Source organism: Equus caballus, chromosome X (assembly GCF_041296265.1).
Source record: "Equus caballus isolate H_3958 breed thoroughbred chromosome X, TB-T2T, whole genome shotgun sequence".
NCBI lineage: Eukaryota > Metazoa > Chordata > Mammalia > Perissodactyla > Equidae > Equus > Equus caballus.
In genome coordinates this window covers 26,587,237-26,603,613 of record NC_091715.1, presented here as the reverse complement: position 1 = coordinate 26,603,613, position 16,377 = coordinate 26,587,237, and the positions used below count along the sequence as shown (strand labels likewise).

At 35.3% G+C, this 16,377-nt stretch overlaps 1 protein-coding gene across 8 annotated transcripts in view; it reads left to right on the top strand.

The window, feature by feature from the left end:
- DMD (dystrophin) overlaps nucleotides 1-16,377 on the top strand; it is a 2,262,230-nt gene that overhangs the window by 853,350 nt on the left and 1,392,503 nt on the right. For all 8 annotated transcript variants that reach the window (XM_023633802.2, XM_070257261.1, XM_070257256.1 and 5 more), the window contains 2 exons: nucleotides 8,915-9,103; nucleotides 9,656-9,837. In XM_023633802.2, coding sequence (XP_023489570.2) covers nucleotides 8,915-9,103; nucleotides 9,656-9,837 — 371 coding nt within the window. The remainder of the gene's footprint in view (nucleotides 1-8,914; nucleotides 9,104-9,655; nucleotides 9,838-16,377) is intronic.

Below are 16,377 nucleotides of genomic sequence, written 5' to 3'. Positions count from 1 at the left end.
ATAATCAAGTTGGAAGGTGAAACATGAAATGGGTGATTTGTAGGTTTCCAAAGCCATGAGAGAGAGAATGGAGGAAAAATTTCTGAGCCCATTACATAATAGGGTAGGAATTTGGGACTTTAAGAGTAAAATCACTGAAGCTTATTGTGTACAAGAATAACATGCCCAATATAAACACTGCAAGTATGCTCAAGTTGAATTGAAGAAAGCAAAATATGGAGGAGAGGGAATCAATTTGGGGGAAAATGTCATTAATGTAGTTCTTGCGTTATTTTAAGGCATGGTTTATCCAAGTGTCACTACTGACATTTGGGGCCTGATCATCTTTTGTCTGTGGAGCGGGAGAGGGTGGTGACGGCACTTACGCTGCTGCTGGTCTGTGTGCTTTGGAGAATGTTTAGCAGCATTCCTGACCTCCACTCACTAGAAGTGCTAGATGTCAGTAGCACCCTCCACCCCCAGCAGTGACAATCCAAACCGTCTCTAGATATTGTCAAGTGTCCCCATGAGGGCAAAATAGCCCCTCATTGAGAACCAGTGGGCTAGGGTGATGCCACTGGAATAAAAAAGAAGAAGTGAATGTGAAATAAATTGTGAAGGATGTTGCCTGCTGGAAAGCTTTCAATCAGGTTGTTGAAGAAAAAAAGTCATTTGAGTAATAAAAGTTTTTTAGAACTTTTATTACATACATGTAATATTCTGTGTCATGTATACATGTCTATTCTATGTCAGTGTCACTTGGGGCTCTATATTGCTTTTCTGCTCATGTTTTCCATGGCCTCCTTTCATAATATTGCCTCCTTATATGTATATATACATATATACCCTTAAATCCTTTTTCAGTATCTTCCCTAAATCAGGAGTTATTCTTTCTAGCTTGTAGCCAGCCCTCCGTGACTTTTGAGTCTTTTTCTTCAAGATGTAAGAAGAAATGTTAGTACAACAAAAGATAAAAACTTGTCAAAAGATTTCACACCTCTTGTTTCTATCAAGTGCAATGGGCCCTTAGGCACTCTTCTCAGTTCTCTGAACCTTAAGATTAAAAGCTTTATGGTCAATGGGACCCTGAGATATAAACCTTGAAGCATGATCACTCCTGTTAGGAGCCAGTGATAAAATTGAGGAACTGCCCATTGCTTTCATCTCTCTATATGTACCTTCTGGTCTACTTACACCAATAGGGCAGAGGACTGCTCTGGTCTGTTATTACTTGCCTTGAGGCAGAGGGCAGACTTTGCAGCTGATAATGAAATCTACCCAGAGTCTTCCCAGGGCTTAATATCACTGGCATTTTCCTTACAAATGTCAAGCTCTAAAGGCGTTAAACAAAGGATCTTCCCTTGAAGAGCATAGGGAGACAAACAGTGCACTGAGTAAGGCAGCAGGTCCTATAAACAGAGTGGGGTATGCTGTTTCTTCTGTCTGCTGTGACATGGAAAGATGCAAGAACTTTGATCTCACTCCTTTAGGAAAATATGTCCTAATATTTATGTAAAGTAACATGTGAAATTTTTACCTGGCATATGCTAGGAGATTGATTATTCAACAAATATTTATTATGTTCTACTGTGTGTCAGACATAGTGAATCTAATGAACAAAACTTTACACTCAGGGAGCTTATATTTAGTCCACTGTGAGGGTTTTTCTGAAGAATATACCACACCACACTTTTAGGAACAAGGACAGGAGACAAAAATATGTAAAATAAATAAAGAGAAAACCTAAAGAATTTAGTGATAGATGTGAATGGTGACGGGATAATCCAAGTACCTGGTGTACCTGAAGGAGGTGGAGATAACCATTGTGCCTGGGGAAAAATTACCCCTTTGGCGAAAGTGTCTTAATTTAATTGAATGTTTTTTCACAACCTAGAATCTAAATAAAACTAAACTTCCCTTTGTTGATGTTACTTCTTACTTCTTTAGCTTGTACCACCACCTGGGCTATGTCACATGACTGCCCTTCCATTGTCCCCTTCTTCAGTGTGGTATCGGTGTCTCTGACTTGCAACCATCATTTGAACTTTACGTTTGATTTCTGACTTACCAACATAATGAAGTCCAGGTATTTTCTTAGTAGTTTCAAAACCATTGACTGTAAATTTGTGAAAATGAAGAAAAGAAAAAATATAATTTTTTAAAAGGCAAAGTTGATCAGCTGAACTGTGATCTGAATGAAAATGGCTTTGATCATCTTATCAACCTTTATTTTAACCTTCTTTAAATGGATCAATCTGATATACTTGGCAAAGGACAGTTTGCAATACATTGTTATTTGAAATTAAATCCTTCCCAAGTGACTAAGGAGATTTGAATTATGTTAGTTTAATGACTTTTTTTATGAGCCCGGGATATTACTTCTTCTAATAATTTTATTTATTTTTATTGTGATATAATTAACAAATAACATTATATTAGTTTCAACTGTAAAACATAATGACTCACTATGTGTATATATCCTGAAATTATTACTACAATAAGTCTAGTTAACATCCATCACCACACATAGTTACAAATAAATTACATATAAATATTTATTTTATTTTTAAGAAGTTATATTAGGATATTTTGTGAAGGTGTTATTTCATAGATTCTGAAACCATTTTCTTCATTAATAGAGATTTATCAAATTGTGGGAAAGACATGTGTTTTGGAATCCTAACAAGCTGGTTTTAAATCCCAGAACAGCCAATTACCTTTGTGACCTTTGGCATGTTATTTAATTTTTCTCCTCCCATTTCCTCATCCTACTATTCTGTCCTCCTGACATGTTGTGGTGAAAAATGATATAATGCATGTTAAGTGCTTAGCAAATTGACTGACACTAAGTGCCCGATAAATAATGGCAGCTCTTGTTACTGCTATTATAGATGTAGTTGTTGTTGTTGTGATTGTTGTTTTAATAATCGCCATAAGAGCAGGCCATAATTTTTCCTAAATCCTCATTAGGGCCTAACTTTGAACTGACTTTCAGGCACAAGCAATATTAAAAATTACCTATTTAATGGTATCATTAGATTGAATGTCACGTATAGTGTTGCATGATGGATTAATTTCTCCTAAATCACTTCTGTAATCATTTTTCATACTTTGAATAATACCCTGGTTTACATGTTATATCTCTGAGGAAACAGAGTGGAAATGTGGCAAGAATATTTACAGATACTAATCCTGGTTCCTCGTAACTGTTCTTCTATTATTTAGGAAAAGAACCACTTGGTTATCCCTCTGTAATCCTTTAGCTTTTAAATAATCTTTCACTGAAGGATGAAAAGATTATAGAATACACCAGAAAATTCACCATCCATGCATTTACTTAGACTCTATAAAAAAGAACTATGATACATTTAAAGGAACTAAGTGATAAAATTTTCAAATGTTCTTGAAGCATTAATACATTCAAGAACAATAAAACTGTTTTTATCCAGGTTAAAACTCATATCACACTTTAAGGTTGAATTTGGGGAAGTTGCCAAAATAGATCAGTTTCGACAGAAATATAAAACTACTCAGTGATAGATTGTGGCCTCTGGAAATGTCCCAAATATTTTTCTAAGAGCTTTGTGGTTTGCTGGATTGCTGGTTTCACTACCTATATGTAGCCATTTGATGACTTATCTCAGTTTGAATTGCCAAAATCATGCTTCTAAAAATACACACAGCTCACTCAACTGTGTTTCCTCATAAAAATCATTTGCCATTTCATTGAACATTGGTCCCCAAATACAAGCAGTGCAGAGCATTTTTTGGAGACTAGAATGTGCTTAGCATTTTATATGCATCCTCTCATATAATCTTTTCAACAATCCTATGGAGACATATTTTTATTTCCGTTGTTTTGCAGATGAGGAAGCTGAGACACAGAGAAGTTAAGTAACTTACCCAAGATTAGACAGATAGTAAACTGTGTTTTAAAAAATATTTGTGTATGGAGTAGTGTCAAGGCTATCACTCTGTATTTTATTATGACAAGTTCTATCACTAGAAGTGTTTCCAGATATTTGTCCTGGACATTGCAGAACTAACACATATACTCATTTGTCTTCCCTCATTACTTTATTTTTCCCCTCTCTGCTCTTCCACATTTATGCGTTAGCAACATCTTCAAGGAACATAGGTAACAATATCTAGTAATTCTTCATGCAAAAAGGGAGTAACTAAGCCTTTGAAATAGGTGGATAATGTTCAATAAATTTTAGTGTTCTTAATTTTGAAAACAACCAAAATTGTTTCATCCATTCGTTGTTATGCCTCTCATCTGAATCATTATTTGCCCAGTATACTGCAGAGAAACGTACACTACTGTGATAAAGACAGAAATTAAAATAAGATCAAAGCATAGGGAGAAAAGTTAGTTGCACTTGATGATACTGGCATCTCCATTGATGAAATGATTGGTGTCTCTTTCTTATGCATAGATCTTCTATAAAAAGAGCAAAGATCAAGTTTTCTAGAACATTTGCTTTGATGCCATCATATGTATGAACTAGCATCAAGCTTATGTGAAATATGAAATACTATGAAAATAAATACATATTTTGGGGAGCTAAAACCAAAAGCATAAGCCTCTCTCTATGTAACTGTTTGTCTTCAAGTTCTCTGTTAAAGACAGATTTATAAAGCATGTGTTTTGTTTCAAGGGTTCTATTGAAAATGTACAAATGCAGAATTCAAGCAAATTTCTTCTTTCATGGGTTTACTTGTACTGAAATTCTAGAACCATTTCCAATTTTTGTTTCATGAACTATAGGAAAAAAACCTTTTCATCTTGATTTAGAAAATATATGCCTACATGCATACATAGACATACATAAATATGCTTGTCTGAAATGAAAATTCACAAAACAATACTAATCCTTAATATAAATGACACACACTGATATTTTGTATTCTATTTAATTTTAAGTAGAATATTCCTGGTCATGACCCACTAGATATTCCTGGTCATGACCCACGAAAATGATTTTATGAATCACTGATGAATCATGATTTACAAATTTGAAAAACATTGATCTGGACAAAGAAAGTATTACTGAGCCTAGCTGACAGTTTCAGCCGTAATCATATATATAGGTAGAGTTGAATTTATGGACATAAAAAATGATTAATTGAGTTATTTATGTAATTTTACACAGCTTATACCTGTTTGAAATTAACTTTAATAAGGCTATCTTTGCAAAGTTTTTGTTTTATGAACATCCTCAGACAAAACTTTTAGATTCAGAATTTATGAGTATTAGATATCATATTCTTGAGTATAAATATTTGCCTTTTAAAATTTTCTCCAAAAATTCAAGCCTCTGTAGTTATCAGGAAATCATGAAGTATTTACTTTTTTAATCCAAATTGTACAATGGTAAAATATGATGTTGCATGACTTGAGTAATAGTGTTATTTACAATTTATCATTTGGAGATTATTTGAACTCAAGATTGTTCATGAGTTTTGGAACTTTTAAATAGAATCTAGGTTGAGGTTCAAATTTCAGAATGGTTTTATTTAAGTGGTGTTTGCTCTTAGAAGTTTTGGAGTTATTTTTTTCTACAATAATTGTCTGGCTTTTGAAGTCTGGACAGTGACTTAAGAAGGTAACCTTGGGGAAGGTTGTGTTTCAAAGATGGTTCTTATGTATATAAGAATTTAATAATGATTATAGCTATAACATACTTTATTGGTTTCTTACACAAGGTCAGGCATTCTGCCAAATACTTTATATACTCTCTCTTAATTCTTACCACAATCTTATTAGGAAAGTATTATTGTTCCTACTTTACATATGAGGAAACTAAGGCTAATGATAGGGCTGAGTAACTTTCCCAGGGTTTTACAACCACGTTCTACTGTACATAATAAAATTGCCATCTCCTCTCACCTGTAACCCAGAGAAGGCAAAATATCCAGGATTGGATTGTACTCTTTTTCACCTACACCCAGAGCTGGCTACACAATTTGTGCAGCCCAGTGAAAAATGAAATGCAGAACTCCTTGTTCAAAAAGCAGGAAGGAAAGTGTTGTTAAAATTACTAAACTAAAAAACTATTTCCTTTATTCTGTGATCTCTCTCTCTCAACTTGCCATCGTGTTTTTTATTTGCTATTTAACATCATACTGAATAAAGAAAATTAAAATTTTAAAGTATTAACATGAGTTTTACTGCTCCTTGTTATATTATGCAATTGCAGTTATAAATGCAAATATAAGACTGTTTAACTCATGCAGAATCACTGGCATTACACAATTTGTATTTTGTAGCTTGTATGTGCATATATATTTCATTCTTAACATGGAAACACACAACTAGCACACCTGTTTTTATTTAACTTCTTGATAGGTGCACATTCTACCAAGTCTCTACCTTCAGCTTTCTGATGAGTAAGGAAAGACTGGAAAGAAAAGGAACCATGGGTTGCCCTCTTTTTTCTTTATTTCTGTGTAATCTATTTCAGCATAAATGTTTGGCTAATACAAGAAAGAGATACCAGTAAGGAAGAATATGATAGGGTTCTGTGGTGGTTCATGTTTCTAAGAATTGCTTTCTTTCTGTATTTGAAGCAAGTTCTGGTTCAAACAGAAAGCATGGGGCTGTTCGTGTCCTCACTCACTCAGTCATGGACATAGTTACCTTGCACTCACTTTCAGTCTTGCTGAACTCCCGCATATCGTGGGTCTACCAGAGTTCTGTGTTCATAGGGCATCAAAAACACTGTATGCAAATGGGGAAGACACACATATTGCACTTATCTCCTCTGCTCACGTGCATACTTTGCACTCCTTTGGACTTCATTTGCAAAACCCAAGTTCAAAGATAAAATTATTAAGAATTTTAAGATGGCAATGTCAAGAAGCAGATTAAACAAGCATGAATGTGTCCTTCTGATCCATGGGCATTGTACAACTGCTCAGTTTGCACAACTGTGAAGCTGGTCCTGTCTACACACATCTCCAAGCCTACCCTTTTGTGACTTTTCTCCCCTTAATGCTGACTTTAGTATTTATTATTAATAGTATTTATTAATACTATTGTGGAGTAATGGATGGATGGAGAGAAGGGCTACACCATAGAACTGGTTCTAACTCCTAAGACCTTCAGAAATTGCCTTGGCCTTGGGAAGGCCCATGTGAATAGCCCTCTCAGGACAGTTATGCTTTGTGTGAGGTACTAGAGTTGGCTGATTTTAACTTATCAGGATGATATATTTCTGCCAGTTCTCTAGGAATAGATAACGAGTGCATCATTTGATGAAAATATCATACCAAAGACTGCCACTATGCTTTGTCATCTTAAAGGATTTAATAGTTGAAGAAATTTGTAATATTAAAGTTTCAAAATTAGAGCATTTATCAGAAGAGCACAATTAAGTTGGTGCTGGCAGCTCAGTTGGATAAGGCCAAGCATTGAAGTGGACTAGAAATTCAAGGCAGACATGCCAGTGGAGAGCCATCAAAAGGAAGAATTTTGCTTAGGAAAGATCATGAAATACCCCAAATAGCTTCTGGTTGTTCTACACTGTCTTTTGTTTCCTTTGCAAAACCCTGTTTGTTAGGGCCCAGTGCTTGCTTGCTATCTTTGGAGTGCACAGATTTCTCTCCAAATAGTTCTAATATTTTTGCTTTCTTAACTACATCAATAATTTACCTGTGCCCTTACCTCAGCAGGAGACCCTCTTGAGTGCAGTCCTTCTCAGGATTTTTGAAGCCCAGCAACCTATCATGAGTGCACTTGATCCAAAGAAAAATTCATGCAGATTTTCTCATTTGCCCCAGTTTTTGCTGTTGGTAATTGCCCTAAGTTTAAAGCAGCAGACACATAGGTTATCCCAAAAGGTCTCTCCTGTCACTTGATAGTACTAGTCCCGTAGCTTCTGAATCTCTGCAGACACACAACCAGGTTTAGGGGGCAATACACCATCTTGGAAACGACCCTGTCCTCAACGGGTGATTATCTTGAAGTCTTCATTACTTGGGTTGAGGTGAGGAGAAGGTGGAGAGAGTGCATAGCACTCTAGCCACTCCAGAGGAATCTTTTCTCATGACATTTCTCCAATCCTTGCTTCCTCTTATACATCTTTGAGCTAGGTAGTGGATTAAGGGTGGTGGGAGAAGTTTGGTGCTCCTGTTTTAGCAATTCCTTCTTAGGTGGCCTGGATCTTCTTTTTGGAATTATGGACACTATGTACCCATTATTCTGAGCTTTAGGGTCCCAGCAGAAATTTAGGGTTCTAAGACAGCTGTTGAGATTCTCACTTAACATCCCGCTAATTAAATTCGGAAGCAAATACTTCATATTTTACTTCTCCTAAGATAATATCTTGCTATTTAAGCCATGGCCTTCTGGAAGTAAAGGCTTAGTTTATAGAAGTCATTGTACTGTTAGAAATTCAGATGTGTGAATGAAGTGTTCCTTTTAAAATTTTACCTTCCTCCCCTCACTTATTTTCATACTGATAACTTTTCTGGTTTGTAAATTTCCAAAATATTTCATTACCTAGGGGCTCTTGGGAAGATATGTTTCCTTTCAGGCCATTACGAAAGTACATAAATATAATACCAATAATGTATATGTAAAGGATTGAAAATATGAACTGAAAAAAGTTACCTATGGATGAAAATTCATAGTATTTAAAATACAACATGAAGAGATGATGTAATAATTCACTTTTTATAGTAATCCAGAAAAGCTTTAATAAAATATTAATTTGAAGTGGATTTCCACTGCCATTTGAGAATTTGTGTGTATATTTGTGATGATGTTAAAATGTAGTCTCACTATCCTATGTGTCTGCTGTTCATGTCTCTGATAATGTAAGTGAACATTTCCGGCATTTTAAATATTTCATTTGATTTATCATTTAATGTACTGGAACAGTCTGCAAAGATACTAATTGTATAACACCCAATTTATTTTATTGTTCAGCATTTGGAAGCTCCTGAAGACAAGTCATTTGGCAGTTCATTGATGGAGACTGAAGTAAGCCTGGACAGTTACCAGACAGCTTTAGAAGAAGTACTCTCATGGCTTCTTTCAGCTGAGGACACATTGCAAGCACAAGGAGAGATTTCTAATGATGTAGAAGAAGTGAAAGAACAATTTCATACTCATGAGGTAAACAAAACATCGATTTATGAAACAAAACACATGACTTGTCATGATGGCACGTCTCTCTTTTTGTCTCACTTACTCTGTAAGGTCCTTGTATTTTGGAAATTTAGTTTTTATTTTGAGATGGAAACAAATAAATGTTCATGTGCTTGGGATTCTAACAGCCAGCATTTAAATTTCCTCCTTGGAGAGCCACACTTGAAGGTGCTGAGATTTGATTTTGCCAATGACTCATACAGGATATGAAAGCCCAGCTCCCTTCTCTTGGCTCAAGGCAATGCTGGGATGTAACTTACACACCACAGTACCTGTGTGGAATCACTTGCTCACAAATCCTTATCTCAGGGTCTGCTTCTGCTGAAGGTGACCTAAGCTAGTAATTTTCCTTAATTCATATTAAAAACACTATTGGGTTTTCTTAAATAAAAATTAAAATACTTTTACTGGGAATACAATTTAAATGGGCCACAAAACTTAAAATTGCAAAAAGATAAGATTCTAAACCATAATGATTTACCTAAACTGTCAACTCTTGTCAACTCCTTTCCCTGTCAGGGGTACATGATGGATCTGACATCTCATCAGGGACGGGTTGGTAATGTTCTACAATTGGGAAGTCAACTGGTTGGAACAGGGAAATTATCAGAAGATGAAGAAACTGAAGTACAAGAACAAATGAATCTCCTAAATTCAAGATGGGAATGCCTCAGGGTGGCTAGCATGGAAAAACAAAGCAAGTGAGTCTTTGTTTTATAATTCCTAAAAATAGCAAGTTTTGGAATCTTACTATTATTTTGATGCAGTTTCTTGTTTGAGTTAGGAGTCTCAGTTTGTTCCTAAAGCATGCAGCTCTTCTTCAGGGGTCATTTTGGTTGGATTTTCATGTCTGTTACCTTTTGGTTTTCACTTTTGTAATTGAAGTGGAGATGTTGGATAGAAGGACCATTATTTACAGAACTATCCCTGAAAAGTTGCCAAAATTCTTGCCATAGTTAATGTTTTCCAAGTTTTCTCCAAAAATTAAAATGTGAATATAGAAGGCGCGGAAGTATACACAGGAAACTCTGCACATAAAATCACCTATTAGCTGCAGTTGACAGGCAACTTCTCTTCCGAAGGAAAAGCTCTCGAAATGTTAAATAGTTTCTCATATGTTTATGGAAATCCTCATGGAAAAAAGTTTCTCATCTGTGTTTGGAAATCCTTATTCACATCGGGTATGGTTGTGAATTATTTTAAGAATATATTGACTTAATCAAAAAAGAATTTTTGAGACATTTCTGAAAATGGCATATTTCTTGTAGAGGTAACAAGTAGATCTCATCATTTTGGATGTGTTGCTTTGATTTATATTGTTAGGTGTGTGTATTCATGTAGAGCCTATCGAGACAAGATAGATTTATTTTTAAATGAAAAGAAATGAAGTGCCAACTGTGGATTTGAATACATTAAGCTAGAGAAATTGTCCAAGTGCCTTAAGTTTACTTAGCTATTATTTATGAAGATTAAAAGCTTTAAAATAGAACCAAAGAAACTCATTAGATATGCTGGGAGGATTGCCATTCCAGTACTAAATTATTGTGTGACAATAGAGAGGGGGAAAACACATTTTTAAGCTCATGTCTTTTGAAAGAATAAATAAGGCATACATAAGATAGAATTTCCACAAATATTGGCATTCCAAACCAGGAGATACTAGTTTATGCAAATTGACATATTCCCTGCCTAAAGGAGAGGGTTACGATAGTCATATTATAACTATTGAGTCTGCCCCCTCTCCATGCCCAAGGATCAACTAATTTACTCCACCCATTTATCATCAAAAATCATAAGATATAGAGCCTCCTACTTGTGATCATGTGCCAACATTCTTCGGGTTCCAACTTCTTTTTTTTTTTTGAGGAAGATTAGCCCTGAGCTAACATCTGTGCCCATCTTCCTCTACTTTATATGTGGGACGCCTGCCACAGCACGGCTTGACAGGCAATGTGTGTGTCTGCACCCGGGGTCCAGCCTGGTGAACCCCCGGCCACCAAAGCGGAACATGCGAACTTAACTGCTGAGCCCACCGGCCGGTCCCCAGGTTACAACTTCTTTTTGCACTGATCTGTGCAACTTAAACAAAGCAACCTTGGACAAAATTTGCATCTTTAAAATGAAGCCTCCTCCTTTACTACCTTTCCCATAGTGGCGCCACTGTCTTCTCCTTCGTGCATTCTATCTTTCCATCTTCTTCTGGAGGCTAAATACCCCATTGTTCTTCACTCCCTTTTTTCAATAGGACTAACAATATGGCATTAATTATTCGTACTAATCAATTAATTAATTGCAACTTGAGACTGAGTTCTAAGAGAAGGTGAATTCAACCTAAAATTAAAATCCCAAGTTTTTAATCTCTTATTATAACATTTTTAAAAAGGTTAATTAAAAAAATCCCCGTGTTAAAGGGAAATCTACTATTAGATGGTGGATAACAGTGTACACACAAGCACACACACCTGTATGTCTGTGTGCGTGTGCATGTGTGAGTATACGTAATTTTCTCACCCCCATCCCACTGGAGGATGGGCAAACTAAAATGGCAATATCACTACTTAGCTAAGATTGACATCAAAAAATAGTTTGTCTTTAGAGAAGATTTGGGGATTTTGTTTTGTGTTTAAGCTTTTAGAATGATTATCAAGAAGGCAAGGGCAGCCTCATAGCTGGTATAGCTTTTGCTAAAACGTAGAGTTTTAAAAATGAGACACTAATATGGAATCACTTGTAGCACAGTCTTTTCTGGACAATTTGTTGAAATACATAAGTATTATTTAAGGAAAGCAAATTCAGAAATCTCCTTTGAGTTTATAAATAACAGTAAGTCTTCCATACCACTTTCACTAACTTTTTGTGTGTTCATGCATAAAACCTATTACATTCTAAATGAGATAAGCCATTATGCAAACTATGCTGAACCTGATTTTTGATCCACATTTTTTGAAGGAAACAAAAAGCTGATTATGACAGTAGGATGTTGTCAGTATTTCAAAAAATAATAGTTCTAGGTTTTATTGAATGCTTTAGTAAATTGCTATTTGTTCAGTTTCTATTATCATGGGCATGTTGATGATTAGCTTCAATTTGGAACATCGTCTCTTCTTTCCAAACATATGATTACTTTGGAGAAGGAAGTCATAGTAAATCGCTAGTAAGCAAAAATGGATTCATCCACACCTCTCCTCTTTCTCTCCCAAAGGGAGGGTGTGGACAGACCTAGTCAGAAGCCATCATCCCTACCTAAGCGTAGATTTAGTGTTGAGAGGAATGATAATTAAGGTTTGACTAGGCATATGAGATATAACTGCTAGAATTCTTGTTTCAATCTTATAGCAAAATTTTTTTAAAAAATTGATTGGAAGTACAGAGAAGCTTATAGCTAAAATCTATGAGTATTTATACTTAACAATTATAAGTATTATCTACTAGCGATAATCAAATTATATTTTATATATATTCATTGTGATATATATAACACTATGTATACACATACACATATAGATACACACACATATTAACAAATATTAATGGAGTGCCTTGAGATAGACACATTTCAAGGCGCTGGGGACACAGAAGCGATCACAAGAGGGAAAGTCTCAGATATCATGAGGCTTATACTCTAGAGAGGCTGACATCCAATATAAAAAGAACACAAGAAAATATCAGATAGGAATAAATTTTCTGAAGAGATTAAAAGGTAATGTGATAAAATTGTTTGAGGGTCTACTTTAACCTTCGTGATCCAGAAATGTTTCTGGGGTGGTACCATTCAGGTGGAAATTTGAATGATAAGAAGGAACCACTATTTGTAGATCAGGAGGAAGAACATTTCAGGCAGAGAGAACAGCCAAGGCAAAGGCCTTAAAATAGGGATGGTTTGGCTTGTTAGGAGAACAAATGACCAGCATGAGTGGAGAGTTGTAGGAGGGAAGGTTAGATAACTGAGGTATGAGATGGGGTTGAAATATAGGTAGGGGTCTCATGATGGATGGCAGTGTTAATCCGGGTAAAAGATAAGGGCTTTGAGTTCTAGGTTAAGTGTAAGAAAAAGCCATGACAAGGTTTTAAGTAGGGGAGAGACAGGTAAAGGAAATATCAGTAATGCCACTGGAAGAAGAGAGGACACTTATAAGGTCAGTGTGATAGCCCAGGTAAGAGATGCTTGTGTCTTATGCCAGGTGGTAGTTGTGAGAATATGTGAATGTATTCTACTATCTTAGCCCAATAGTTAATTTATAAACCATTCCTGCTGTATTTATTTTAGTTCCTTTTTTGCTTTTTTAACAGTTAAGATGCTTTTTGCTTTAGAAATAGACATTCTTGCCTTATACATACAGATGCTACCTTTATTCAAGTTGCATCTAGGAAATACTATTTATCCCATAAACCATTAACAATTATCAAACAAAACAAAAAAATTAAAAAATATAGAGGTAAGAAAATTCTCTTATTTCCTCCTTACCCTAAATCTACTCTAATTTGCCTAAGGGATAAGGTCTCACTTTCTCAAACACCTATTTATGTGAACTGGGGTAACATACTTCCCCTCTATGATCCTCAGTTACTGATTTATGAAACAGCAGCAGTTCCCTGTGTCTGGCATGCCTCTAAAAGATATTGTCTGAGATAGGGTATGAAAAAGTAGTTTGTGAATGCAAAATTATTACAAAATGTAAAGAATGATCATCATTATAAATAAAGTGGCTAGCCGTGGATTAATTATTTTAACCATACTGTATAACTTTGCCTCATATACATTTTCACTCCTACTTCCTCCAGCTAGTTCTAATTGCCTCATTCATTTTTTTTTTCCAAAGGATATGTTTCTGGGTGTTTTCTATGGGGGGGGGGTAAGGGAACATGAGCAAGATGATTAAAATTACATTTGAAGTTATAATTTTACAACTGAAATATTTGAAAATAATGCTTGCAAAGGGTTGTCAGTAAAAACAAAGCCATGTGGCTGCTTCTCCTTCCCCTCTTCCTCTTTTTGCTCCATTCTCACATGATTCTTTCCTTATTAATTTATTTCCTCTCCAATTCTGATACATTCAGAGATGTGAACTGATGTTGAAATGAAAGCTAATACAATAAAAACGTTTAAGATATCTTTAGCCACAAATGACTTTGACACAAACATCCTGCTATTGGTCAATTATAAATCTTTAACAATGTTTATGAGATTGAAATGAGAGAAATAAGTGCCACTGATTGCATAATTAAAATAAAATAAAACAATGTCTATTGACATGCTCAACTTGGAAACCTTAAGAAGAGTAGGCGAAATGATTTTTGTTTTATTTCGGTTTATGCCGCAGAATAGCCTTTGGGTGGTGGGAGGTAAGGGAGAGTGAAGAAAAAGACAAAATTTCCAACTGTGGAAGTACAAGAAGACAATTGGCATAGGGACAACAGAAGATTTTCTTCTCTAAGAATAAACTAATTAATTTGATTGAAAAATGCAACCTGCAGAGAGCAAAAGAGATTTACTGACATTTCTACAAGGACTCATAAAGATAAGCACAGCAAGTTCCATCAACTTCTCTGATAATTGTGGTTAGGACAAGCAGGGGGAAACGAAAACCTTTGTGATGGTAAGGGAAAAAAATGAAAGCAAGTCAGTAAGGAGGCCAAGTGAAGTTATGTTCTGGTTTACATCAGCAGGAGGAGAGATATGAATAGTATCTGGGTGAAAATACAAGCCATAACATGGGAAATAATTGTGAATCACCATCAACACTTTTGACTGGAGAGAAAAACATGTCTAGAAAATCTGGCTCATCTTTGTTTTTTAAATGTCTGTTCCAATCTTGAAATGAGATAACATATGTGTGAGTGAATAGAGCAAAGCAGGTGCTGAACAAATGGGTAGCTTGTTTTCTCCAAGTGAAGTGACTAGCATAGTGTGTATATGAATATGTGAATGAATGGATGACCAAATGAATTAATTACTTTAGGTAGTTCCAATCTGTCAAATGAATTTGTTGCAATAGAGATTTTAACAATGTGTAATCTCAAACTTTTACTTGTGATTTTATATCACAGTTTCATTAATTCATTTTTTCATTCTTCCCATAATGTTAAAATAAGAATTCCCTGTAGATCAAGGTGGTTGAAGGACCAGCAGCAACAATGTGACCTGAGAACTTGTTAAAAATGCAGACTCTCAGGCCTCACCCTGATCCACAGAATCAGAATCTGCAATTTAACAAGATCCAAGCTGATTCCTAAGCACATTAAAATTTGAAAAGCTAGTTGCCACAATTATAAAATAGTATAAATTCATACTCCTTCTTTGTAGACCACTAGTTTCAATATCTTCTGTTTCTATTTTCCTATCAAGTGAGGTGGGGCAACCATTTTAACTTTCTCAGAAGCTCCAAAAATGGTGCTTGTAATGTCTCATCCAATCCTCAAATGTTGATATCATCTTCCATGGGTGATTAATGAAGTAGCAAGATCCTCATGCAAGAATATATAATAGAGACAATATGAAAGTATTGACAATTAATTATTGGACTAATAAGTAAGAATTATTAACATACAGTAATTTGGTTAGGTTCTAATGGATATGGACATGGTCATTTTTTTCTGTAAATAATGTGCAGTTAAAATGTGAGCACTCCTTGTTCCAATAATATAAAGTACGTGACTCGTATAGTTTAAATTGTAAACAGGAAAGCCAAATCTCTGGAATTCATAGAAATGAGAGTAGCATTTTTTGGAGCAATGCTTTTTCACAAAGATAAATAACGACAATTAGAAAATTGACTTTAATCATCCATTCATCCATCTAACTAACAATTCTTATCTGCTATGTTCCCAGCACTGTTTTAGATACCAGGGAAATATCAGCGAACAAAGCCGACTAACTCTCTCTCTAATTGAGCTTGCATTCTTAGTAGGGGAAGACAGACAATTGAGAAATAGGTAGATCATATCAGATGATGTTAATTGATAAAAAGGGAAAAAAGGCAAGGAATAGATTTAGAGAGTGAAACTGTGTGTGTGTTATTATAATACGTGGTCAGTTAGAGAAAGCCTCTCTGATGAGGTAATATTTCAGGATAGCCCTAAATGAAGGGAGGGAACAAGCCATGCAGATAGCTGGGGCAAAGGGAAGCAAATAAAGATCCTGAGGCAAGCTTGTGCTAGCTGTGTTTGAGAAACAATGTGCCCAGAGTTGACAAAAGGTAAAATGATGACACTCTCATTTATGACTAAAAAATGATTCAAAT